At 35.1% G+C, this 27,815-nt stretch overlaps 3 protein-coding genes across 4 annotated transcripts in view; 2 read left to right on the top strand and 1 right to left on the bottom strand.

The window, feature by feature from the left end:
- The first annotated feature begins 325 nt into the window (after window positions 1-325).
- On the top strand, window positions 326-21,169 carry ALATS (Alanyl-tRNA synthetase). The gene is made up of 23 exons (XM_059590646.2): window positions 326-689; window positions 2,972-3,210; window positions 4,189-4,329; window positions 4,812-4,958; window positions 5,072-5,224; window positions 5,680-5,809; window positions 7,913-8,009; window positions 8,170-8,290; window positions 10,366-10,425; window positions 11,228-11,278; window positions 11,348-11,443; window positions 11,662-11,763; window positions 15,021-15,143; window positions 16,714-16,857; window positions 16,968-17,039; window positions 17,128-17,203; window positions 17,280-17,422; window positions 17,521-17,629; window positions 17,719-17,906; window positions 19,395-19,484; window positions 19,593-19,775; window positions 20,131-20,310; window positions 20,795-21,169. Exons 1-23 carry the CDS (start codon window positions 365-367, stop codon window positions 20,864-20,866), a joined length of 3,042 nt encoding a protein of 1,013 aa, XP_059446629.2. The 5' UTR covers window positions 326-364; the 3' UTR covers window positions 20,867-21,169.
- Window positions 21,170-24,205: 3,036 nt separating this feature from the next.
- LOC148587757 (uncharacterized) lies at window positions 24,206-26,834 on the top strand. 2 transcript variants are annotated; one of them, XM_088513559.1, is made up of 4 exons: window positions 24,206-24,465; window positions 24,677-24,738; window positions 25,094-25,232; window positions 26,174-26,834. In XM_088513559.1, the coding sequence occupies exons 3-4, from the start codon at window positions 25,101-25,103 to the stop codon at window positions 26,645-26,647; spliced, it is 606 nt and encodes a 201-aa protein (XP_088369685.1). In that variant the 5' UTR covers window positions 24,206-24,465; window positions 24,677-24,738; window positions 25,094-25,100; the 3' UTR covers window positions 26,648-26,834. The 2 variants fall into 2 exon arrangements, with proteins under 2 accessions (XP_088369685.1, XP_088369686.1); XM_088513560.1 differs by lacking the exon at window positions 24,677-24,738.
- Window positions 26,835-27,687: 853 nt separating this feature from the next.
- Window positions 27,688-27,815, bottom strand: part of LOC132167720 (uncharacterized) — a gene marked incomplete in the record, with an annotated part of 3,382 nt that continues 3,254 nt past the window's right edge. Inside the window, 1 exon segment of the mRNA XM_088513922.1 lies at window positions 27,688-27,815.

Genomic DNA, 27,815 nt, shown 5'->3' with positions numbered 1-27,815 from the left:
AACTTTCCAAATTAGTCATCTTCAACTTTAGCCGGTAATTAGCATTACATTTTCTCAATAGAATTTGATTCTTCCTGCCTTGTTTGTCTCCTACTTTCCCTCTACTTTCCCTGAAAAATTCTTTTGTTTAATCTTATAATTATACTCACTCTGTTCTCTGAGATTCCCGAGTTCAACCTTTGGTTTTGTTCAGCATTTTTTTCTTTTTGAATTTGTTACTTTTACTTGGAGATCCAACGGTATGGCCGAGCCAAGGAACAGATCTAACGGTCGGTGCGTGTGTTGTTTACTTATATTCAGTCTTCGTTGCTAGCGTGCGCTTTGGGAACTATTGGCGTATAATAAAAGTATTCGATAGCGTTGAATGAGTGGGGGATTCTTTCTCAGCGCAAGGATTCTCTGTAACCCTATACCCCTTCTCACTTCGCCGCCACTCCATTTCCACTCTTCCAAACGCTGTCTTCTCAGCAGGCTCCGTGCATCTGTTGGCTCTTTAGCTTCGTTCCCTTCCCTCGCTACGACGTCGGTTTCTCCCAACATGCCGGGTGTCGAATCCGAAATTGTGGAGTGGCCGGCGAACCGCGTACGGGACACGTTCGTCAAGTTCTTCGAGGAGAAGAACCACGTCAACTGGAGGTCAAGCCCGGTTGTGCCGGTCAATGATCCGACTCTACTCTTTGCTAATGCTGGTGCGGTTCTCATTTCCTTATCTGCCTCTGTTTGGTTCCTGAGAAAACGAAGAAAAATGTGGAAATTGGATTGCTTCTAGATTTTTTTTTCCTAGTAGATAACCTGTTTCATAGCAATCAAAGAAAGTCATGAAGAAATGATAACAATATGCTTTGTTTTTCAGTGTTTCCTGTTCGTTCAATTTTTTATATATATATTCGTTATGTGCGACATTCTAATTGTTGGTTTTGGTTTCTGAAATTATGAGAAAAACACTTTCTTATTCAAGATTAAAGGAAAAACCGATCTCTACTGGGCCGTGTACCATGCGTTTGAGAATGTGTTTCTAATCTGCACTTTAGTGGAGGTTTTGTTTTTCATGATCCTACACAGAAATGAAATGTAATAATACAAACCTAGAGAGCCAAATTTATTTGTAGGGAAAAATCATATTTAGCCCTTTGGTTTTCTTTTAATTTGGATTAGTTATATTGGGTTTCTAATTTCAAGAATACAATCCTTAGGTTTTGTGCAAGTTTAAAATAAGTTCCTATGTCACTTTACTGTCAGAATTAATAGTTGGTCATTTACCACATGTATACCATTTAACATGTTAGCATCACGACAACAAGTGCCAAATCATTCATAGAAAAAAAAAAAAAAACTCAAAAAAAATCAATGTGACGCTTGAAATTTAGAGAAACACAAACCTTGAGAACCTAAAGAGCAAATCCACAGCCCACAGTAACAAAAGACTTCTTTGGCTAGAAACTTGAGAAACAAAAGACTTCTTCTTCGTCTCTTGTGTCTTCCGTTCTTCTTCATCTCTGATGCTATCCATTTTTTCATCTGTAATTAAACAAAAGGTTTGCGAATTCCAAAGTAGAAAATAAATGAAAGGGAAAGGGAATCCATGCTAGTTACGATAACTCCAACACATATCTCAAAACAAAATGAAGACAATTTTTAGTTTGAAATCGTTCATGTTTCACACAGGTTCAATCATACATTTTTACCTAGCAATATGATTAACCAATTAATACTATTGCGCGTGTGACAAAAATTAGAAGTTGAGCTAAAGATGAAAGTTGGAGAAATATACTAGCACTCAATTTGTAATTCAAAATTTTTATTTTCACCTACATGCAAACTTTTTTTTTTAAAAAAAGGTTCTACAATTAAACAAATGAATGAGTGAAATTTTGAGAAGTGACCAGACAAATTTGTTGCCTTGGCTGCAATCAAAAAGTGGCCCTTATTTCAACTTTACGTGAAGAATGCCTTTCAAGAACATAAGGGAAGGGGGGGTCTGCAAGAATAAGTTTCTATTCAGCCTCCTCCAAGTCCAGGCTTCTCTTCTCCTAGGAATCCTAACTTGGTATGGTGGTTCTAATGTCTAAAAATATATTCATGCATGAACAAAGTCAAGCAGATTCTTTCCAGATTCAGCCAACCCATTCACCAAAACTGAAAATAATATCCAAATTTTTCCATGATTGGACTAAAATATTTACTAAAAAGAAAAAGGCTGCTCTGTTTCTGGATTTCAGAAACTGAGAAACTGAAAGAAGAAAAAACCATAATCCCATAAATTTCTATGAAGAAACTGAACAACTCCAAGCAAATTGAACGAATGATTCAAAATCTAATAACACGGTCTCTTTTCTTTCACTAGTAATAGAAGAAAACAAATAAAAAATGTCAAAAAAAAAAAGTGAAAATAAAAATTACTTGGGAGATGCCACGACATTAGAGACGAAGTAGAATAGATGATGCATAGAGACAAAGAAGAAGTCTTTGTGTTTCTCAAGTTTCAAGCCAAAGGGAAGTCTTTTGTTACTGTGGGTTCGCTCTTTAGGTTCTCAGGTTTTGTGTTTTTCTAAGTTTTACGCATCACATCGATTTGGTTTTTGTGGCTCTTTTGTTTTGTTTTTTGTTTTATGAATGAATTGCATTTGCTAACACATCATTGCTTGTGGTGCTGACATGGATGCCGACATATCTAATGAGACACATGACTGAGGACAGACCGTTAACTTTGACGGTAAAGTAATAGAATGACCTATTTTAAACTTGGTCAAAATTTAGGGTTGTATTACTAAAATTGGAAACCCAATGACTAAATCCAAATCAAATGAAAACCTAGGGGCTATATATGATTTTTTCCTTATTTTTACACGACTAATTTGGCTATGTTTTCACTCTCCACTATTGGATTTTATGTCCGTGTCTTTGTAGACTTTGGTTGCATAATAATATTATTGTGTATTGAGATTTTTAAAAATTGTGATACAAACCACAGGTATGAATCAGTTCAAGCCTATCTTTTTGGGGACAGCTGACCCTAACACTTCCTTAAGCAAACTGACTCGTGCGTGCAACACCCAAAAGTGCATTCGAGCTGGTGGAAAGCACAATGATCTTGATGATGTAGGGAAAGACACATACCACCACACCTTCTTTGAGATGCTTGGCAATTGGTCATTTGGAGATTATTTTAAAAAGGAAGCCATTGGATGGGGTTGGGAACTTCTTACGGAGGCAAGTTGGTTCACTCTTTTCTTAGTTTTGGCTTATTTTTCTGTTAGTGGCACTCTTGATCTCTTTTTTTTTTTTGGTTCTTCTAAATAAGTGGCTTTCTTTTGCCGTCATGTTTGAGTTGTGAACAAAAGTTTAGTTCTCTTGGATCTGGAACCCTTTTGGGGTGCTTTATGCATCTTTTACATATGTTTATATTTTCTGTTTTGTTTTTTTGTTTTGTTTTTTTTTTTTTTTTTTTAAGTCGTGAATAGGACTTGGGGCATGGTTTAGTGTGCTAAATAGTAGTGGCAATTCATATGTTTTGGCAACTTTCTTGTAAAATCCATATCATGTCATAGCCGTGCATCAATTCACTTAATATTTACTCTTTTTACACACTGGAACCTCTAGGATCTTGTAATGTATAGATCATATTGTTAAAGCCAGTTATAGTGGAATTTCATTGAAATTGAAATAAAGAAGATTGTTGGTTCATAATTTATCCCCTATATATATATTCCATTGGATATTCGGCCATCACATTTCACTGACATTAATTTGTTCTTAATAACAACTGTTGGCGTCATTCATTCCATTCAAGCCTTCTATGAATTTGAAATCAGGTGTTTCAATTACTAAGCATGGGCAAACTACTAACACCACTAATATTCTCCAAGTATTTCTTTTAAAATGTCATATTAAATGCTCAAATTGTTAGGTTGAATGGTTTTTAATTATATTCATTGTAATGTCATATTAGGTGCTAGGTCAACTTTTGGAGTAATAATTTAGTGAAGGAGAAATTTGGTTGATGGCTTTATTAAGTTGCTTCTGCATTCTTTGTATAATACTGCTTACTATTAGGCTGTTATGAGTTAAAATGCTTATGAAATTGTAGTATATGCCCTGATTTAGAGTTAAGTAGTCATTCGTGTGATATCCTATCTTTATATCTTGATGAGTGTTATTTTCCCTATTTGTTCCTTTGTTGCCTTACAGGTTTATAAACTACCTAAAGATCGGTTCTATGCCACGTATTTTGGTGGTGATGAGAAATTGGGTCTTGCTCCTGATGATGAAGCTAGAGATCTATGGCTCAAATTTTTACCACCAGGACGTGTGCTGCCTTTTGGCTGTAAAGTATACTTTCTTACTAATCTTCTCTTACATTTTATAATGACAAAGGTCTACATTTTTCTGGAAATTCTTTTACTAATGTAATATGGATTTAATATCTTTCAGCGATATTTGTAAAATATATTGTTCTGCTGCTGAAATTAAATGGTAAAAACCGAAAGGTGAAAAATAATACAAGTACACATGTAAAGGTTACTTCTGAACTTAGTGATGTAAGTGCCACGTTAGTATCTTTGTAATGATACATGTTCTTGTCTTTCAAACAAATGATAAGCATGTTAACTCTTGGAATCAAGATTTTCTCTTGCTGCTGAAATTTGAAAATTTTAATCTATTTTTAACAGCAAACTATATGCCATGAATATTAATTATTTTCTTGCTTTGCACTAAAAGGTTCCATCTAGTTGAAATTTTTTCTTCTTGTGCATTAATTATTTTTGTTATGCTATATTAATTGGGTTTATTATCTTTGTTCCTTTGAATAGGACAATTTCTGGGAGATGGGTGATACTGGTCCCTGTGGACCTTGCACAGAAATTCATTATGATAGAATTGGCAATAGAGATGCTGCATCATTAGTCAACAATGATGATCCTACGTGCATTGAGATTTGGAACCTTGTCTTTATTCAGGTATAACTTGGTCACCATGTCTTGTGGATCCCCATTTAGCATCTATGATATGAGGTGTCTGGTCTACTCTGGTGCCTAACAATTGATTTGATTTGTTTGATTATTTCTGACAGTTCAATAGGGAAAGTGATGGTTCCTTAAAACCTCTGCCTTCGAAGCATGTTGATACTGGCATGGGCTTTGAAAGATTGACTTCGGTACTTCAGAACAAGATGAGCAATTATGATACTGATGTGTTCATGCCCATCTTTGATGCGATCCAACAGGTAAGACGGTGAGGCTGATGGTTGTACAAATTCTTTTGTTCTGATAGTATTTATTAGCTCCCTTAAATTTTTGAACAGTACCTCTTTCATTAGTTGGAAATATGAAATAGACATGCAGTGTCCAGATTAACATGCACTAATATCATGTCTAAGATGGACTTGTGATGTTTTGGATTGAATTAGTTCCAGTGTCTGGTTCTATGCCTCTTTTGCTAAAATTTCATTTTTTTGCTTCGTAATGAATAGATGGTATGGCCCTGAAAATATTAAAGTGGCATACTTAACTTGCCACTGAGTGTTTTATTTTTGAAATATCTCTTTCTGAGATTTTATTGAAGATTTTTGCTTCCTATAAGAGTTTTCCATTTTGGCATGACTAAATTTGAATTTGCATTATTTTTTTTTTTCTGAGCGGTTGATGATGCTACAAGTATATGATTTATTTTTATTTGTAGGCAACCGGGGCTCGATCATATTCTGGGAAAGTTGGACCAGATGATCTAGATAGAGTTGACATGGCCTACAGGGTTGTTGCAGATCACATTAGAACTCTTTCGTTTGCCATTGCTGATGGATCTTGTCCAGGTAGGGTACTAGAGACACAAACTTGTTGTCTGCCCATCTTTTCTACCTTTCCCTTTCTACAGCTAATGATTTATGCTCTTCTAGCTAATGATTTCTGGTTTGAATAGAGACCTCTAATTCCACATTGTTGTACATTACCTATCATTTTGAGGAAAAAATGGGAAGCCTTGTAAGAGCACTCATAACAGCTTCCTTTTTATTTTCTCTAAATCTAGGAAACCAAACTACGTTTTGCGTCCCTATCCAAATGTACTCCACAATAGCTTCACTTATCTTTCCCTATACCAATTAAGCACTTGGTTCTAAACTTATTTGGAATTTTGTGGGTCATGCATAGCAATATCTTAGAGCTGCTATGTCGTTAGAGGACTCAAGGACAAGGACATTGGAAAGAGGCTATATGGAAAGTTATTCTTGTGCTAAAAGAAATCAGCACCTATTTGAGGGCTGCGAGTCTAATGTGCCCGGTTTAAAATCATCCTTTTTTGAGATCTCTCTTAGATTGAGTTGTACTCTATGTTCCTAATTTCTTCTCTTCAAATCTTGTAGATCTTGTTAACTTTTAGACTTCAGACACCATTAAGGTAGTTGTATCTCTTGTATACTTTTTGTGTACGAGGCTTTGCATTTCTTATAAAATATTATTATTCATCAAAAGGAAAAAAAAAAGGGAAGACTTTGTAGGCTTTTGGAATGTTGGAATGTTGTCTTTTATTTGGCCAAGGTAGTTGATATTTAGGAACGGCTATTAACTAGGTGGTTCTACCCGAGGTAGTTGATATTTTTCTTTTATTTTTTCTTATTCCAATGGATTATTCTGTACAAATGAGAGACATTTTCTCAGAAAAGGAGAGTCTTCCCTTTATGCTTGCATCCTCTCCCTCTTACTGAAATTTTGATCTTGAAGTCTCCTATTTTGTTGCAGTTTTTTTGGCCATTTATTGTAGAGGGTCTTTACAGGGTATATGGAGGTTAGGTGATGTAAACATGTAAAAGATTCCTATAGGTGACTTAGCCCCTTATGGTGGAATATTAGAATGCGTAATCATGTAAAAGAACATTGTACTTAGACAAGCTTCTTGTTTTTATGTAATTGTCTTTTGTAATTTTCATATAAAGACTAAATGGCACCTTAAGAATGGAATTTCTTTTTGATGTTTACATGTTTTACTCATGTTTTTTTTGTTAAAATGTTGAAGTCTATTGCTTTAATCCAATTTTAACCGAGGATTGCTTTAATCTAATGTAACTGAGGGTGAAAAAGATGTACTTACAACTTTTAATGACCATAGGTACTTTTGGGTTGAGGAGGATGGGGAGGATGAAGATTTTCCCTACCCTTTGGGTAATTTCCCCCTTGCCGCCTTTTTGTATTGGACTTTGCTGGGGGATGAGGGGAACAAAGACTTAATGGAGGATACCCCTCGGAAAGTTAAGGGTAGAAGGGATCTTATGAATTTGGAGAGTTTCACTAACTATGATGCAAAGAGAGCATCATCTAGGCGTGGGAAAGGCAAGTCCCTCACATTTTAGTATGAGGGTTTTGGGGTCTTGATGTCTTGGGGGTGTTGGGTTGGTTGGGTTGTGGGTTTTCTTGCTGTTTTTTGGGTTTTAGGCCTGTGGGAGTCCCTGTATATACAGCCTGTGTGCTTAGGTACGCCTTACGCTTTTTCAATAAAGTTTTTCATTACTTATCAAAAAAAAAAAAAAAATGACCATGGGTACTTGAAACCATTGTCGGGGCATCTAACTTTTGAAATACTCCAATAGTTTCTTGTTCCTTAAGTTTTATTTATGAAATATTTATCTCTACTATATTCACTTTCAGTGGAAGGTTGGTTTAGTTGCTTTCGAATGTGCATATTTAGGAATTACTCGGTAGGTTGTGAATATTTGAAACCATCATAGGGGAATCTAAATTCTCTTTCGTAACACTGATAGTTTTCTTGTTCTTTCAGTTTTATTTATGAAACATTTTCCACTATATTTTCTCTTCAATGAAAGGGTGGTCTACTTGTGGATATGTAGTTTTAAGAGATCATTCAATCGTTCGCAATCTCTCACTCTTAGGTGTAACTTGTGCCAATTTTACTTGATGTGTAGGCAATGAAGGTCGTGAATATGTTTTAAGGCGTATTCTTCGTAGGGCTGTTCGTTATGGAAGTGAGGTCTTAAAAGCTCAAGAAGGCTTTTTCAATGGGTAGGGGAAATGTGTTTTACTTGTGATTATTTTTCTATTTTGGTTTTGTTACATTTCGAGTTTATCAAGCTATGGTACATCTCTCCATCCCTCCTGCCCTTTCTTCCTTTGAAACTAATTAAACTGCCATTGGGAAATTCAATGGTTCTGTTACATTTAGGCTTGTAGACATTGTGGTCAAATTGATGGGTGATGTTTTTCCGGAGCTAAAGCAAAATGAAGTGCGCATTAGAGACATAATTGCTGAAGAGGAAGCAAGTTTCGGCAAAACTTTGCTCAAGGTAAGTGAGTGGCACAGGAATTGTTGGCCTCCTTATAGTAATATTCAAATGATCATTTATCTCTAAGATACACTTTCTAAGGAAATGATGGTTATAACATTTTGAATGTACTCTATTTATTTATTGATAATGTATTTTGGTTGCTATGTGAGTGATATTTAAGGACGAATTTCTGTACATATTATGCATGATTTTTTTAGAAATATATTTCTAGGAATATTTCTTGTTGATGCAAGAATCACCAGTGGCCTAAAGCCCGCCTTTCGCCGCTGGGGGGGGAAGGGGGTGATCCTCTTTGCAAAATAGGGAAGAGGTCGTTAGAAGGTCGCCGGTCTAGAGATTGGAGGCACTCCGACATCCAAGTTAGTAAAGCCATAGATGAGGGAGAGTAAAACTGGGTATATGGGCGTGTTAATGTGAGTGCCTGAGAGTGAGTTTCCTTGGAGTCCTTGCTTGGTTGATGGAGGGGCCTCGCTCTCTATGTATAGGCTGGTTCCTAGGGCTCCAGGGGCCTCTAGCACACCAGGCTTGGTCCTATCATGGTATGTACATGCCGGTATGTAGTTTGGTCCTCCATTAGTCCTTCTAATGCTTTGGTTTGTTGATCAAACCACGGAAATCTGTATTTGTCTTGTAGGCATGTGAGTATCTAGGCCCTCTTCCTTGAATGACTTGGGTTGGTAGTCATTCATAGGAATTTGTCTTGTGGGCCTGTCAGTATCCGGGCCCTCCATTTCCAATTGTAAGTTCAGGTTGATATCCATATATAGAACTATATGCTCACCATGGAGAATCAAGGTTCCATAAGGTTACTTGCACTATTATGAAACAGTATCTGTTAAATTAGTCATTACAATTGGTATATATTCTAATTCTATATGCATTAATACCGAGATTTGTTGAAAACGATTATAACCATAACACAAGGATTTAAAATTTTTAAAACTTAGGGTGTTGAAACACCAGAATCCTATGAAACATATAGCTTAGTTTTTGGCAAAATTTTCAAAATCACCATTCATTTTTCAAACATAAAAAACACTTTTTGGATAATAGTTATACAAACGAATTTTCAGATGTGGCCCCACATTGAACAAATTTTAGTTTTCGTTTTCAAAACTCTGATCATTTTCAACTCACAATATAGGTTTTTCCTCTTGCATCTATAAACTGTCTGAACACCATGAAAAATCCTTTCTTCCTTTGCTTCCAAATGGACCAAAGGAGTGCAATGACAAACATTTTCCACATTATACCCTCTTTTGGAGCCCCTCTTAAGTCAACAATCTAGCAACTGGTGAAGTGTGGAAGGCATGACGGCCCAAGAAGAAAACAAAACCAATTCTGGGGTGAAAATGGACAATCAATAACAGAATTATCAACTGTCTCTCATGGGTATGCAAGACACATTTATGAATGGCCCACTTCCTTAAAGGAGATTGTTAGTATTGTGTTTTGAAATTGCAGACCATTCTAATAAAGCAACTTTAGCTGACAGTGGGGACTTGCAGATCTTATATCACAAATGTACTTATCAAAAAAGATATTATATCACAAATGATATTTGTTAGGTAATGCATAGTTAACATATGAAATGATAATTTTCTGTATACGTGCAAGTATGAAATATTATGTGATGGGTTCTTTTTTTATGCTACTGCCTTGCATGGGAACATTACTTCTGTTGAATTTGATTCTGGTGTGTACTTTCAGATGTTGGCTTTTTTCTCTTTTGATAAATTTGTAAGACAACATATTCATCCCAAACAAAAAATGTAAGACAACATGAAGTCAAAAGTAAATGTTCAAATTTCAAATGATGGATTTTTTTATTTCATTAGGCAGAAACAATGTCAATCTCTCAACAAACAAGTTGTCAAAAATTATTTTTTTGGTGGGCGTGACAAACATACAAAACTTGTTTGTGGAGAGATTGACATTGTTTGTCTATTGTACCCTGCATGATGCCCTTTTAGCTTTTATGTTTCCCTGCTTTGTAGAGAGATTGACATTGTTTCTGTTTTGTGTACCCTGTCTTTGACAACAAACATTGCTCATCATTTATTTGTCTTTAGGGAATTGAGAAATTTAAGAAGGCTGCTCAGGATGTTCAAGGGAAGATATTAGGTGGGCAGGCAAGTATTATTCTCTCTCTCTCTCTCTCTCTCTCTCTCTCGTGACTACATCTCGGGTTTTTTTGTTCTGTACTTCAATCACTGATACTAGAATTGTTCTCATAATATGAATGCTCACTTTCTAAAATTGACTTTATGCTCTTCTCTTAAATTAGGTTGTTGTAGAACTTTGGTATATGCAGAACCTTAGAAGTAGATTTTATTGATCTAGGATTATCACCTTTTTTTCTTTTCTTTTCTGAAAGTGCTTTTTCTTGAAGCTGTCCCCAAACCTTCCCCTTTTTTTCCTATCGTACAGAGGAATCCTCTGTTCAATTTCCTAGATCCGTTCTCTTTATCAGATTATAAGGTTCTCATTTAATGTTTAAGCATCAATAACTTGTTGAATTTGCTGAAATGGATTGTTCTCATGTACATGGTAAACATTGACTTTTCAACATGGACTTTACATCTGTTTCTTGTAAAGATGTTAACCAAAAAATCATTGGGTCGCAATATTTTTGTTGATAGCAAATATTACATCCCTCGTTGAATATATGAGCCAAGAAGAACTTGCCAGATGTGGCCCCCAATTTGGATACTTATATTGATTAATATTTATGGAATATGGTACTTTTAGTCACTTGACCCCGGATGTTGATAGAGTAATAGACCTTATTAACTCGAGTTGACAAATGCCGAAAAAATATCTGGTAACTGAAAATTCTCATCTACATTTTCCAAATCTAATGGTTTGCATCTTTAAAAGATTTGTTCTTCTTACCATACTCATGGCTCTTTCTAACCCAGTTTCTTGCTGCAGGATGCATTTGTTTTGTGGGATACGTATGGATTCCCATTAGATTTGACCCAGGTAGGAGTTCTTTCTTTTTTGTTGCAAATAATTACTTACACTGTTTACTAATAATCTTTTCCTTATCAGTTAATGGCTGAAGAAAGGGGCCTACTGGTTGACGTCGAGGGTTTCAATAATGCCATGGATGAGGCAAGAGAAAGATCAAGGAATGCTCAAAATAAGGTTTTAAGAGTTCACTTTCCGTGCTCTTCGTATACATCTGAATATTACATATCAAAAAATTATATACTGAATATCAAGGCTTAATCTTCTTCAGAGAAGAAAAAAACTGATGGTTTGTGAAACTGGATATTGCCAGTTATGTTGTGCAGAAAAGAAAAAAAAGAAGATGTAGGCTTTATATTCATGTCATACTTTGTTCTAATATTATTTTTTGGCAGCAAGCTGGTGGTGCTATTGTCATGGATGCTGATGCTACTGCAGCATTGCACAAAAAGGGAGTTGCTGCTACAGATGATACCTTCAAATTTATTTGGTTCAAGGTTTGTTTTTGATTATCACTTGTACTATGATATTTAGATTGTTTTTTTTTTTTTTGATAAGTAATGATGATGATATAAAAGAGCGCAAAGAGGCGCAACCCATATACACGGGAAGTATAAACTGAGAGCGCCTAGGAGGGAGAGAAATGAAAAAGAAAATCAGAGAAACTAATCACTAAAGGAGCTAGCCAAGCGGCCGTCCAAGAGTAAAGAGTACAGAAGAAGAAATGATATTTAGATTGTTACTGACTGGAGTTTGAAAGTAAATGTCTATGTCTGAAACTTTAGATAACAATTCTCGTATCTCAACTTTGAAAGGGAATAGAGAATTTCCTGGTAACTATACTTAAAAGAGGATGGATTTCTTGGGTGTTGTACTTATTAAGTTTTATTTTTTGTTTGGATAAAATGTTAATTATTGCTGTTATTAGAAATCTTAATAAACATTCTTGATCTAAAATTCATTTTATGTCAAAATTTCTAAATTTGTGGCCTATTTGCTGATAACAGAAGAAGATTTTGAAAGCTTTTTCTTCAGGAAAAAATGTTTATCGAACTGTTCCTTCTGTTTTGGGAATATATGCAATGAAAGGAATTAATGTTTTGAAAATAAATATTGTTGGTGACCAGATTAGAAAATTTTAAAGTGCTTTCTTTTGCTACTCGGTTCAGAATAAAGGGGTGTGTTTTGATTTTTTTTTTTATCCCTTAGTTGGAATTTGTCTTAGGATTCTGTTTTTACTTTAGTGTCCCTTATTCAGGAGGAAATAGCCCCTGACTCTCATATGTTCATTCGTTTTCAAACAAAATGTTTGCTCATGATGGGAAAGGTTACCCATTTGACTCCAGTTTTTGTATAGATCAAAGAAATATCCCCAGTTTTATTATTGGATGGTTTAATATTTTTTTAAGATGTTGAGTTAATAAATTTAACTAAAATTTGAATTGGTTATATTTCCATTACATTGATTGGCTTTCCACCACAACTCTAATATGGAAGTTTCAACTAATTGCATAGATATTTGAGAACGCTCAGTCCTGGTCATCTAATATCTAGCTAAAGTCAGAAAGAAGATTATAGAAATGCTTTTTGAGCCAGAGATCATTGGCACCTTTTTATTTCCTGCATTTCAGAAGCCTCTTGTAAAGAATGGTCAAATTGTGAAAATACTGTGGGAAAAATTACTTATGAGATGAACGTGGGTGTCTTTGCTGGTGTTTTTTTTTTTTTTTTTTGGTTACTGTGGAAGGAAAGATTTTACTTTATAGTGAACTTTGTCTGAAGTTTTACTTCATGATAGTTTCCGTCAGTCTGTCTCCATTAACAATTTGTGGCTCCATGCATTACTGTTAAACATCATTTTACCCTTATTGAAGTTTCTATGTGAAAGATCTTGATATGTTTATTAAATAGCAATTTGCCCCTTTTGAATGCACTGAAAGGGTGTATGACAAGCCATTTAATTAATAAAACAGTTCTCTCCCTTGGATGTTTTACAACCTTTAACTTATGATCCCCTTGCATTTGTGGCTTTGGAAAAAAATGTTATGGAGCTATCAAATCGGAATCAAGGGTGAGATAGATATGGGCTGTGGAAACAAAGCAGTAATGTTTCATACCACTTGTCAAAGAAGTCGAATAAAACATTGCGTTATAGTGTTTTATATTTGACAAGATATTGAGAATTCAAAAAAATTCAATTCCTTGTCCGTTTTTCCTTTTCTAGTTAGGTGTTCTCTTTTGTATACCTCCTGTGTAATTAGGGGTGCCTTACGCTTTTAATAAATCATACTCCTTACTTATCAAAAAAAGATATTGAGAATTGAACATCTTTGTTCTGTTTGTAAGTCTTTAAATAGAAGCCATTCGTGCCTGCCCATTTTAGTATTTACATGACCCCTCTTGCTTGTTTTGGGGTAAATTCCCACGTCTTCCAGACCATTAGACCACCTTGGCTTAATCTTGTTAGCTGTTAGTACATTGTCAATGTCCCTCAATGTTTGTGTGTGTGAGCACCCATGTATTCCTAGTTGTACATTCTTTCTCCTTGAGGCTACAAGCCATGTGGTATTGATTATGTTTATGCTTATTTGGAGTGAGTACATTACCAATTATATTCTTTGAGTGGCTTCTACATATGTATGTCGATATATCTGCTTGAATGGTGAATTGAATTATCTCTGTGGTATAAATTTATATTATTGTCCTATATATTGGTTTATGCCTCATTTTTCTACCTTCATGTGCACTAGGGTTGCGGCCCTCTGCGTTTTTTGATATGTAACATTACTTGTCAAAAAAAAAAAAATGTAATCTTTACATTCTATATAAAATATGATTCTGAACATTTTATATCTGCTTGAATGGTGAATTGAATTAGCTCTGTGGTATAAATTTATATTATAATCCTATATATTGGTCTATGCCTGGTTTTTCCACCTTGGAAGTTAAAAGCTACAAGCATGTAATCTTTATGCTCTATATAAAATATGATTCTGAACATTTATATGGTGTATTTTGTTTTTTTTCAAAATGCTCTGTTGACAATAACATATTTAAAATGAACATTTGTCATTAAATCACTATGGTACCAATATCAGTTTCTCCATCGAGATCTCCTAATTCTTTCAATGCCATAGAGATCACATAGAGGTACTATTTCACCATTAAAAAAAGCAGCAGTTGTTCATATTCTTTTCAGCGTATAAAATAATCTAGTTATTTGAGCCTATTATTATAAATATTTACTTTCTTGTAATTTTTGTTTGCTAAGGTTCTTCTGGACCTTTTATTTTATCAAACGTGTTGACTTTCTAGATCATTCTTTTTCTAGAATGTCTCTGCCTTTCCATACCTAAAAGCATATGTACAGAAGTCACAATACAGATTGTCAATCCTTGTGTCACGATGATGGTGTGAGGTATCATTTTTCTGGGGTGTTTATGTGTTTTTTACTTGGAACTCTAATGAAATTGCACAAGTGCATCCTTGTGCATGATTGTTTTACACCAATTAGCTATGCTGATGATAAAACTTTTTTTTTTCCCGGTTCTGTCGATAGTACTCAAGGGATTGAGATCATTGAACAAATTACTGCTATAGATAGTTTGTGCTATAAGAATAAATTAATGGTGCCCAAATCAGCTGAAGGAAATTTCTACATACACGAGTCTTAAGTTACATGACATTCTTTTTGTATTAAACTACTGTATTTTGTATTAATCTTTTTTTTTTTTTTTTTAATGCACTATTTCAGGACCATGAAAGCGTTATAAGAGCAATTTACACTGGTTCCCAATTCTTGGAAAGTTTTGGACCTGGCAGTGAAGTTGGTATAGTTCTGGAATCTACAAGTTTCTATGCTGAGCAAGGTGGTCAGGTATTGCATGTTGTAGGTTATGTGCAACCTATTTGGGTCAAAGTAGAAGGTTTATGGAATTTGTTTTTAGTTCTTTTACTTGTTGGAACTTAAATTGTGAGAACACATGGTGGGTTTTTTTTTGTTTTTTTGGGTCTGCATGCCATGCAAAAGAGGCTCAAGTTTAATCTAGGAAATTTTTTGCATCCAAGATACTAGACATATATGGCAAGTAGAATATGGTGTTGGAGAAGATTGTTTCTAAGTCGCAGAATGCTTTTGTCCGAGGTAGGTAGATCCTAGATCTTGGTCTTATAGCCAATGAATTCCTTGATAGTAGATTAAAATCTTGGGAGCCGAGTGTACTCTGCAAACTGGACTTAAGAAAAGCCTATGATCACTTGAATTGGGATGTTCTGTTGTGCGTGTTGAGGAGGTGTGATTTTGGGGGAAGTGGTGCTCTTGGATAGCTCATTGTACCTCTTCGGTGCATTTCTCGGTTAGTTGAATGATACTCCCACCGGTTTTCAAGTAGCTCTTGAGGCTTGAGGCAAGAAGACCCCTTTGTCTCCTCTGCTATTTGTCATTGTGATGGTGGCTTTGGGTAGGAGGGGTTGGGGAAAGTTTTTAAGTCATACCAGATTTGAGGTGCAAGAGGGCTTTAATGTTAGATTATGGCATGATCTGTGGTGTGGGGATATTACTCTAAAAGATGTTTTTCCAGTTTTATTTGGTATTGTTTGTGCAAAGGATGTTGTTGTTGCAACTCACTTAGAGCTTTCTGGTGGATTTAATAAGTGGATTGTAAGCTTTGGTAGAGGGACTCATGGTTGGGAGGTGGATCTCTTTTCCTCGTTCTTCAGGGTGTTGTATTCAGTCAGAGTGAGATGGATAGGTGAAGACAAGCTTTGGTAGATTCCCTCCAATAGAGGATTTCCCTTGGAATAGTCTTTGGTGGACTAAGGTTTCTTTGAAGGTGGCCTTTTTTGCTTGGTTAGCAGCCCTAGGAAAGATCCTTATCATGGACAATCTTAGGAAACAGTGCATCATTGTGGTTGATAGGTGTTGTATGTGTAAAAAGAATGGGGAGTTCGTGGACCATCTTCTACTCCATTGTGAGGTCGCTAGTGCCTTGTGGAATGTTTTCTCAGTCGATTTGAGTCGTCTTGGGTTATGCCTAGATGAGTAGTTGACTTGTATGCTTCTTGGTGGATTGTCGGCACTCTGAGTGCTAATGTGTGGAAGATAGTGCCTTCGTGTCTCTTGTGGTGTCTATGGATGAAAGAAATGACTGAAGTTTTAAGGATTGAGAAAGGACATCGGAGGAGATTAAGTCTTTTTTCTTCAAAATTTTGTATTTTCGGACAACTGCTTTTGTTTCTCCTTTAGTGATTATTTCTCCTTCTAGCTTGGTGTTTTTTCTTGTATACTTTTTGTGCCTAAGTGTGCCTTATGCTTTTAATGATATTTCAATTACTTATTGAAAAAATGGTGTAAGTTGGGAGTTTTATGTAATTAGGTTCTGAGTCTAACCATTAATTATTCAATAATCTTGGTTCTTATGCATCTGATATAGTTGTTGTGTTTCTAGATTTTTGATACTGGATCACTTGACGGTCCCTTCGGCTCATTTCAAGTTTCTAATGTTCAAATTTTTGGAGGCTTCGTTCTTCATATTGGTGCTTTTTCTGGAGAGAATGGCAAATTCCTCGTGGGTGACAAAGTAATTTGTAAGGTAAAATAAAAAATGTTCATTATATTATATAGTATTGTTGTTTCTTCTTTTCCTTTCCCTTTCCCTTTTTTTTTCCTCGACTCTTTTCAGTTTTCTAATGGCTTCTGCAGGTTGACTACGACAGGCGTAGGCTCATTGCCCCTAATCATACGTGCACTCATATGTTGAACTTTGCTCTTAGGGTATGCGAGAAATTGCCAATGGCTTGTTAGTGAATTTGCAAAATTATGTTTTGTGCTTGTTTTAAAATTATTTGTATTATGAATGCAGGAAGTACTTGGAAATCATGTGGACCAGAAGGGTTCTATTGTTCTTCCTGAAAAATTAAGATATGATTTTTCTCATGGTAGGTTCTATTCAAATGGTCAATTTGGTTATTTGAGTTTATGGAATCGCTTTAACATTCTGCTGAATTTGGATAGGCAAGCCCATAGATCCTGATCATTTGAGAAGGATTGAGTCAATTGTGAATGAGCAAATAAAAGCTGAACTAGATGTATTTGCTAAGGATGCAAGCCTTGCTGAAGCCAAGCGTATCAATGGTTTACGAGCTGTTTTTGGTGAAGTAAGCTGCTTCAGTTTGTTGTCCTTGTCTTCTCAACTAGGTTGGTGTATGTCATCTGAATGCTGTATTCTTCAACTAATTTTCTGTTTTTGCTGTAGGTTTATCCTGATCCAGTTAGAATTGTGGCAATCGGAAGGAAAGTTGAGGACCTTCTGGCTGATCCAGAGAACAATGAATGGTTATCCATTTCTGCAGAACTATGTGGAGGTTGTTAAGTCTTGTAAATTATGAGCCTTTTCTTGCACCCTTCCCTTGCTCTGAATGTTGTATTGAATTTGATATATGGATACATCTAGGGACACATATATCAAATACACGGGAAGCCAAAGGTTTTGCCCTATTATCTGAGGAGGGAATTGCCAAGGGAATTCGAAGGATTACTGCTGTCACAACTGACTGTGCTTTTAAGGCAATGGAATTAGCATACTCGCTTGAGCAGGAAGTAAATGATGCATCAAAGATAGAAGCAAGCCTGCTGGAAAAGGTGTTTTTTTGCCCCCTTCAGTTCCCTCACTTTTAGCCTTTGTGACATGCAATCACCTCTTCTCAGCGCCACCTTATTACTTTTAATCATAATGTCATAGTTCCTCCTTTATCATATGAGTGCCACTTTGATGTGAGAATGTGTGCATGGGTGTGCAGCATTTTCTCATTTTTATACTGATTTGCTCATCTGACTTCTGGTTTCACTTTCTTGGCCTCCTTACTATATATTTGTTTTATGGACACATCTCTGGAATGTCTCATGATCCATTTGATAATGCATGCCCAGACTATTTGCTTATCATACACTAGTTTTTCCTATAAGGTTCAAGAATATCTGATTTGTTTTACATGAATGATAAATTATTGAAAGAAAAAGGCAAAGTCCCTGTATACTGGAGAGACAAACACCCTACAAGCGTCTAAAATCTAAAAAATTAACATGAACCTTATATGAAAAAACTAGTGTATGATATTTCCAAGCAGGTCTCCGCGTTTGTCACCATTCTAATGTGGTATCTGGTAGCCAGTGATTTCATGCATGAGTGAAATACTTGCACTAATTTGTGCCTTAGTTCTCACAGTCATGCTTTGTTGGTCTTGTACACCAATCTTCAGGGAAGTTATGACGTGGACTCTTTCATCACTTGACTAAGTCTTTATATTCCAACAAAATTAATGAATTTGCTACATTTTGTCATTAGCAGTCAAAGTTTGTTTGGCAATTAGATTGATGGTTTAAAAACTGTACTGATTTCTGATCAAGTATTTGTCAGTGTAGCAATTAAAGTGGGAAAATTATTGAGAAATGTATTTAAAGGTTTTGGTCAAGACCAACCTCAAGTAGAACAGTTTCTCCCCCCCCCCCCCCCCCCCCCCTCCCCCCATGCTTGCATGCACAAAATTGAATTCGCCAATTTCCCCCCTTATTATCTGCCCTCTTTTTGCTTGAGAAATGTTTATAGGGTCTTAACATAATTGAATTTGCCAATTTCCCCAGACATTTGGGGAATTAGTTGATTCTGAGTTGACATTATCCCTAGTATTTATGAATGAATGAAGTAAAACCCACGAATTTTGGATTCTGAGTAATGGAAGTGCTATTGTTATGGATTCTGAGTTGACATTATCTCTTGTATATATGAATGAATGAAGTAAAACGCATGAATTTTGGAGAACCTGCCTATTGTTTGGATATGGTCTTGAAGGGAGACCACTTCCTTCTTTTTGGAAATCATAAAGTTTCTTAATATCAAAGATTCCAACATATATTGGTTGCAAATATTTTGGTTGACAGTCTCCCACAGTCCTTCACAGAATCTTGCTTCTTGGGCACCCTATAGAGACACGACATTTGGTTTAGGATGTTGCTTTTTCTGGGACTTCATTCTTTTTCATCACAGAGTTTATATGGAGTGATAATATATTCATGTGCGCCCATATATTCTTCTATCTGCTGTCAGTGAGAATCTTGTTTTCCTCATTGCAGACAGTTGCTTCTTTGAAAAGTCGTGTGGACTCTGCACCTATTCCAGCTGCCAAGAAAGCAGATATCAGGGCTAAGATTGCTATACTACAGGTATAACAGTGGGCTAAACATGTTACTGGCTCATTATTGTTCACTGCTCCATCATTCATCTTATGTATATGGTTCTTCTATATGTTTTGAATTGCTCTGTTATTATAGAATCAAGTGAGAAAGGTACAAAAAAAGATTGCCGAAGAAAATATACAGAAAGCAGTCAAGGTTGCAACTGAGACAGCTGAAGTTGCTGCTTCAAATGGGAAGGCCTTCTGTGTATCCCGTGTTGACGTTGGTTTGGATGCAGCTGCAGTTCGGGAAGCAGTTCTAAAAGTGTTAGAACAGAAGGTCATTGCCATTCACTTTGTTGACAATAATTTTTGGGTTTGTTCAGGCTGTTCTGTATAATTTGGATAACATTACTTTTTTTTTATTCAGATGGAAATGCACAAGTCCATTACTTTAAATTGGGAAATTCCGGAATAGTATAGCCATCAAATATAATTAGGGGGCATTTAACATCTTCCAAAAAAAAATTGTTGAAGTCTGTAATGGCAATGGATCCCAGTTTTTGGTGGTCTAGTTCAAGCTTTTGATAGATTTTGGGTTCTGGATGTTATAGGAACAGCCTGACTACCCAGACACCCTTTCACACTATAGTTAACTTGAACAAAATATTGACATTGTTGTAATGGATGCACAGGGAATATCTGCAATGGTTTTCAGTACAGATGAGACCACTAATAAGGCTGTGGTGTGTGCTGGGGTGCCGGAGAAGGGAGATAAGGGCAAGCATTTGGAGGTGTCAGAGTGGTTGACAGCAGCTTTGGGACCTCTCAAAGGACGATGTGGTAAAGGAAAAGGCGGTCTTGCATCAGGCCAGGTTAGTAATTTTTACATGGTGTCAGTCTAATCAACAATTCCCATGAAAGAAATTGGTTTTTATCGTTATAGAACCCTGCATATGAGTCCTGGGAACACTAAGATAAGCTTACGATTGGCAAGCTCTTGAAGGCTTGGTCTGAGCAGTTAATTAAATTAGTCTCATCATAATTTGTCTACATGGTGAGGGAATTAGTTATTTATTTGAACAATAAGATTTTCAGCGACTGGGGTTGTAAATTGCCTTCAAGTTAATTATTTTTCTACTTACCCACAAAGCCTTCTCTTAATTACCTAGCTCAAAAAAAAAAAAAAAATGAATAACAAAAAGCAAGAATGCCCACAAGTCGGTTGAAATCTGTCTCAGGGAGGAAAAGGCATCTAAATATTTTGCGTCTGATACTCTTGAGGCTTTGCTGCAATTTGCTTTCATTTTGTCATATTGTAATTTTTTGGTAATTTCTGTTATGAATGATCAATTTCAGGGAACCGATGCATCACATATAGATGACGCAATCAATTTGGCAGCGACATTCGCATCGATGAAGTTGAGATGATATTTTATGCAGAGCCTGCTTCCTATAGAAGAAACATGATTGATGGAGCAACTATTAAGTTCGATATCTTACTTAGCACAAAACATCACTTATAATGTTGTTGAAATTCATGTTATCACATGTGTCGTCTTTGGGTGATTCCTTCTAATTTACTTTTACATTCTGGCCGTGATAAATCTTAGGGGACCTGTTCTCATACCTAATCGAAACAAAATCCTAACAGTTGTCAAGTATAGATAGGACTACAGACATTGATTGTCTAAATACAACCTAATACAACCTACTGGATCATGTTCTTGTGCACATCTGTGTTTGTGTGTTTTTTTTTTTACGATTTTTTCGGGTCGCGTTACCTTTATCATTATGATTATTAATATTTGTACCCCTCCTTTTTTCTTTTTTTTTTCTTTTTTTCTTTATGATGGATAAAAAAGTATTAATTATTAAATCATTAATTAGTTAAATTTCTCTACTAATTTAAGAAAATTTGGAAATATATATAAGAATATTGTAACTCTACAATAGACGTGATACATAAGAAAGAAGCTTTTTAATGGTATGTAGAGAGAGAGAGAGAGAGAGAGAGAGATGAGTTTCATAGTCGTTGGGTCATGAAAATCAGGCTAATCAGCTCTATGTCACACCAAAATATGATGAAAATCAGGAGTGTCCTTTGAGATAACTCTCTCTCTCTCTAAAATAGGATAATTTTCAATGAATAAGAGCTGGCCAGGTAATTTTACCCATGAGAATCTTCTTTATGTGCTCTCCAAAGCTCACCCATTTGACCTCAGCATTTGATTCTTCACGATGTGAGTTATTTATCTCTCCCTCCAACCTTTTCAATGTGATTTGCAATCCTACTGTGTTTTAATTTCCTTGCACCTTAATCATTCAATTTTGTCAAATAAAGTTTCACTGTAGTGGGTTAACGGTAGATTTGACTACCAATATGATAGCTTGCATTTTCTACTTGCTCCGGAGAAAATGGGTTTCCATTGAAATGACTGATAGAAAATGGTGTATCCAAATATAAGGTTAAATATATTCATCCTTTTAAACAACAACATCAAAATTCTTCGTCATTAATCATTGCACGAGTTGCAGTACATCAACAGTACATGTTTTTGGTTTATACTATCAAGCCCACGTGGCTTCAGTCTTGCTGCAGGTTAGCTGGAGGTTCTCTGGACTGGAACAGAACAACTCAATGGGGCCTTTGAAATTTCAAATCACTTTTAACTTTTAAGGACGCTATCGGGCTCGGGCATGTTTGGCAACAAGTTTTCCCTTTCCGTTTTTTTTTTTTTTTAAAAAAAAAAACAAAAAAAATGGTAACTCACTTTTCCAACACAACTTTTATTGCCTTTTAAAACTTGCTCTATGTGTTGTCGACATTATGTCATCAGTAGTACATGAGCTATTTACTAGAGTAGGTACCAGAGTCACCAAAGCCAACAAAATCATTTCAAAAGTAATTTTGGGACATGAGATAGGTTAAGATGGCATCTGGGTTCATTCTGTTCGGACACAAGTTTCGGCACCTGCCCATTATGATAAGGGATTGAGAGAAACAATTAAGGCCCATGTAGTTGGTTTTCCAAATGGTTTTTTTTGTTAGAAAATGATTGATGTGATATAAAGTAGATAAAAATTTTAAATTTTTTTGTATAGAAAAGTGAAAATGTTAACTGTGTTTGGCAATGGAATGAAAAAAAAATAATGGAACAGTATTGTAGCAAATTTGATTGATCTGAGAAAAAAAGTAAGAATATTTTGTATAAAAAAATAAAAAAATTTGTTATGTAGTGATTTTTTTATTTGAATAGTAATAAAAAATGATTGATGTGATATAAAAAGTAATAATATTATAGTTGATTTTGAGAAATTTTTTTTTTTTTGATTTATGGGTCCGGTCTAGTCAAGCCCTTTGCCAAACACAGCTGTGTAGTAGGTTTTTTGTTTAAATAATATAAATTATTTAAAAAATAAAAAATAAAAAAAAATTGGAATTTGTGAAGCCTTTTGCCAATCAAGGTGTTCAAGATTAGCACTAATATAGATTTTGGCATTAAAGTGTTCAACATTGAAGCTCAAATTTTTATTATTATCCAAAAACTTTAGTCCTGCAAGAGAAGGTAAGAGGGTGTAATTTGTGTATCACCTGACTTGGACCAAAAATCTAATCTAATGCCGAGATCCTCAAGCAATCAAGTTGATTCGTAGGAGTCCCCAGACATGCAATTCGTCATCAATTGAGTGGTTGAACCATGCAATGAGAAAGGAGAAACCTACCGACATTTATCCTCCTTTAATTATTATTTTATATGCAATGTTTTGTCTATTTTCGTTTTTTTTTTTTTTTTTTTTTTTTTTTTTTTTTTCTTTTCAAAAATTTTATATAGCTATGTTTAGGTGGATCTTTCACATGATGTGGTTGTAATTTATGACTCTCATGAATGCCATTGACATTATGCTAACCTTTCAAATAAATTATCTGGATGAGATTTCACATTCAACTAATTTGTATGGAATTAATGTGAAATCAAACCTATCATTTTAAATAGAGAAAGATTCTTTTGTTATTTTTTTCATCCAATTTTTTTAAAAGTTAACTATTAAATATTTAGGACCTACATGGCCACATAAATGAAAGTGTGGGAAAAATATGAAAATAGAAGCCTACATAACACTACTCTTAAAAAAAAAATAAAAAAAAAATACCCATGTTCTGTTAGAAAATCTAAACGTCATTCTTTTGTTACTCTCATAGTTCTGTCATGGTGGTACAGATTCATTTTCAAAATACAAAACCAAATAAGTCCGAGATTCAAACTGTATGTAATTAATATCCAAATACTCTATTGGTCCAATACTTCTTGGGCAATCCTATATGGCTATATTCACTTTTTAAGTATAATCTTTTGAAGTGACAATAGATTTAAAATTTAATGGTAATTCATCTAAAATTAAATTGATAATTTTTACTGTCATATCAATCAATATACATTCGAAACGAGTTCTTACAAAAATGATGAAGAATAAATGTATACTTCGAATCGTGACAATAATTTTTATTTTATTTTTTTAGAAAAAAAAAAAGAGAGGATAATTTGGCTATAAGTGGATAGGATTTTGGTGAAACAAAATGATGTTTATACTTAATAGTATTTATCTTACAAAGAATCGTTAGAAAAGTTGCAGAGAGGAGAGGAGAGGAGGGAGGTGGTATGAAAAGTAATCACATCAAAAGTTGCATATTTTCTTTATGTAAAAAAGAAATATAGAATAGAAACAACACAGAAAAATACACATAGAATAGAGACAGACAGCTGTGTTGAAGAAGAAGAATAGAATATGAAAATCAAGTTGGGGGAGGCTTTAGGTTTTGAATGGTCAAATTAATGGTTAGGTTTAAAGCGCCCATTTTCTTCTGGATTCGATTCCATCTCCATAAACATTTCTCTCTCTCTCTCTCTCTCTCTCTCTCTCTCTCGGGCAGGCTAAGCACAGTACAGTCGCTGCCCATTGGGCTTTTGAAAACTGACCGAAGCTTTTACTCTCACTCTCTGCTTTCACTGCGCTTCTCAAATCCACAGGTACCCTTTCTTTTCTTTTTTTCCTTCCTTCGTAACGTTTGCGCAAACAGAATTCGATTCCCTTTTTCCCTTTTTTGCTTTGCATATTGTTGTTTCACCTTCTTTTCTATACGACAACGCTTGTTTTCTCTCTCTCTCTCTCTCTCTCTCTCTCTCTCTCTCACCTTTTTTGTTTATGTTTTTTAATCTACCTTTAACACTGATTTGGTAGCTTCCTCGTCCTTTTCCTTTCCATTTTCCCGGAAAATCTTCCTGAGCTCTTGTTCTTTTCAGGTATCTTCGCCTTAAACTCTTCCCTCTCTTCAGGTAGTGTTTGTCCGTACAAAGAGTTTTTTTGTCTTATTATTATTACTATTATTCGCCTCCTTTTTTTTTTTTTTTTTTTTTTCTTTTTTAATTTTTGTAGGGTTATTTTCTCGTTTGTGAAAATTATTTATTTATTTATTTGTTCCTAGATCTGTTGGGGGTAAATTAATTTATTTGCTTGCATCTTCTTTTTGATATATATATATATTTTTCTCTCAATTTTCTGAGACTCCCGAGTTTAGCTTTTCTGGGAGATCCAACGGTGGGGCCAAACGGGGGAACAGATCTGACGGTTGGTGTGTGTGATTTTGTTTCTTCGCAGGACTAGGATGTCCGTACAAATGGAGACCAAAAGGAGCTTCGTTGACGCTATGGTTAACGTTACCCAGGGTTCGTTGCTAACGTGCGCCTGCCAAACTGTGGCCGTTACTCTGCTTACCTCAGCTTTGCTTAGGGCTCAAGTGAGTTCAATTTTTTTTTCTCTTAATGACGCTTTAATCGCATCAATAATCATCGTTAAGCGAGACTTTTAACAAAAAACAAAAAAAAAAAAATTACAAAAACAAAAACAAGGTAAGTGCTGGTTCTAGGTTTTGTCGTTGAAGTCGGTGGGTTCCGGTGGGTTCTTGCCGGTCCCTCTTTGAACAAAATTAAATATCAAAATACTAGGGAATTTTAAATCCTAATTGAAAAGTCAAGATGAAAAAAAAAATTCTTTTTGTTTTGTTTTTTCTTGAGATTTTTTATTTAGTTCGTTTGTCTGTACTAGCATTTTAATCGATTAATTGTATTTATTTTTTGAGGCAAATATTCGAATATTCTCGATGGGGTTTTGTTTGTTAGAGAAGTAATGACATTTTATGGACCATGGTGGGGGGTAGACTGAGGAGTGAGGGCCCTATTCGTGAGGAACCATGTTTGATTATGGTTTTGAATTTTTTTCATTTTTTGGTTTGAAAAAAAATAAAATAAAAATACAAAATTAATGTGATATAAAGGTGAGAAGAGTTTTTAATAGGTCTATAGTTGAAAAGGGTTTCGTGTAAGTTTTGAATTGTGTGTTGATTATTTTAAGAAAAAAATATATATATATTTTTTTATAAAGTCTCTTGCTTCATATCTTCAATTGGCTTTTGAGTTTTTGTTTAGTCAAATAATATGGCACCTGTGTAACATAACATTGAGGGTTGACGTGTCAAATGCGACGTATCGGATGGTCCAAACTTTAATTTTGACAGTAAAGTGATAAAAAGACATATTTGAAACCCGAACAAAATTTATGTTTGTGTTGTTGCAATCAATCTAGTTAGATATCCGATGAAGTTGTGCTTTACTTCCTAATCTTGCTGCGAGTTCGTTTATATATTATACATGTGGATTCCCTTGCTCTTTCCTATCTCAGGGTCCTCTTGCACTGTTACCAACTTCTAGACCCAAAAGTGAAACTAGCTCGGAGGCAGTTGATGGTGGGGAAGATGGAGATGTAGGCAATGGTGATGGTGATGATGACGGGGATGGTGGCTTTGGAGAAGGAGAAGAGGAGCTGTCTTCTGAAGGGGGCGGCGGCGGACACAAGCCCGACGGCAACGGCAACAGCGACAATTCTAAAAAGGGGCTTGAAGGACAGGCTGGTGGAGCTGGTGAAGAGAATGCGGACAAAGAAGATGAGGAAAATGGCAATGACCATAACAATGATGACGACGATGACGATGACGACGATAAGGAGGAAGATGAAGAAAATAAGGAAGAAGATGAAGAGGATGATGATGAAGCTGTTGATGAGGATGAGGAAGAGGTTGTGGAAGAAGAGCCAGAGGATGCAGAAGAGGATGAAGAAGAAGAGGCCCTCCAGCCACCGAAGAAGAGGAAGAAGTAGGAAGAAGTTGAGGGTTTATGTTATTATTTCAACTATGCAACATAGCTCTCCCAAGTAGGAGCGACGGGGTAGTACTTATTGGGTTTTTAGCTTTGAAAAAACATCTAGTTTGAATGGAGGATATTGCTCTTCTGGGCCTCTTTATTTTCTAATCTTATTTTAGAATAACTCTAATGTTTGATGTCAACCTCAGACCAATCATTTTTCCACTTCATACCATAATTGCCCCAACAACTGAAAATAATAATAATAATTTTTATGGCATCTTTAAAAAAGATAAAAAAGAGAACTCTCTTCTTAATATAATAAATATATCTTGAATTCTTATGTGAATTTGATATAAATGTGTATATATTATAAACATACGTATCGACTCAAGAATGGATTGTTTAAGATTTTCAACAAGGTTATAAAATATAATACATAAATGCTATACTTCAAGCTTAAAAATTATTTATGATTTTGAAAGAGGGCTAGATGGGAGGACCCTTCTCACTTTTAACATATAAAAAAAATAATTAAGCAAGTAGTTATTAGCATAAAAGTAGTTATTAGCATAAAAGAATGAATAAGTTAATTGAGCAGCCAGACTTGAACATATAATACTTGGCTCGACTCATCTCGATCAAAATAACACCAACTGGCCCAATTTAAAGTAATCACTTAATTCACACAAAAACTCAAATTTGAGCCAAGTTCAATTGCCACTCTACGACATCATCATCATATGATAGAAGTAAGTCCATCCCCTTTACTATTGTTCAAAATGTTAACCTCAATGGATGAACTGGTTAAATCTATTTAACCAAAAAAAAAAAGTATTAAAACTTAATCCTAGAGATCTGAATTAAGGGTCATTAACGAATAATTCTAAAAGTCTCTCTTGTATCATTCAAAAAATGAGATGACTTTTAAAATTACAATCTGATTAAAATTTAATAATGATCAATCACAAGCTTAATAGTAATTTTAAAAGCCACATCATTCTTAGAGAGACATAAGAATGACACAAGAGAAACTTGTAGCATTACTCGTGAGGCTCAGGAGAAAGATTTCCTTGGAATATGCTAGAACTTAGAACCCTATTCTTTCCACCTCTAAAGGATGAGAATTAATAAATCAATTTCATTGTAGGAAGCGTAAACCGTCCATCTTCTTTATATGATTT

This window comes from Corylus avellana, chromosome 2, assembly GCF_965113065.1.
Source record: "Corylus avellana chromosome 2, dhCorAvel1.hap1.2, whole genome shotgun sequence".
NCBI lineage: Eukaryota > Viridiplantae > Streptophyta > Magnoliopsida > Fagales > Betulaceae > Corylus > Corylus avellana.
This window is presented reverse-complemented; position numbering and strand designations above follow the sequence as displayed.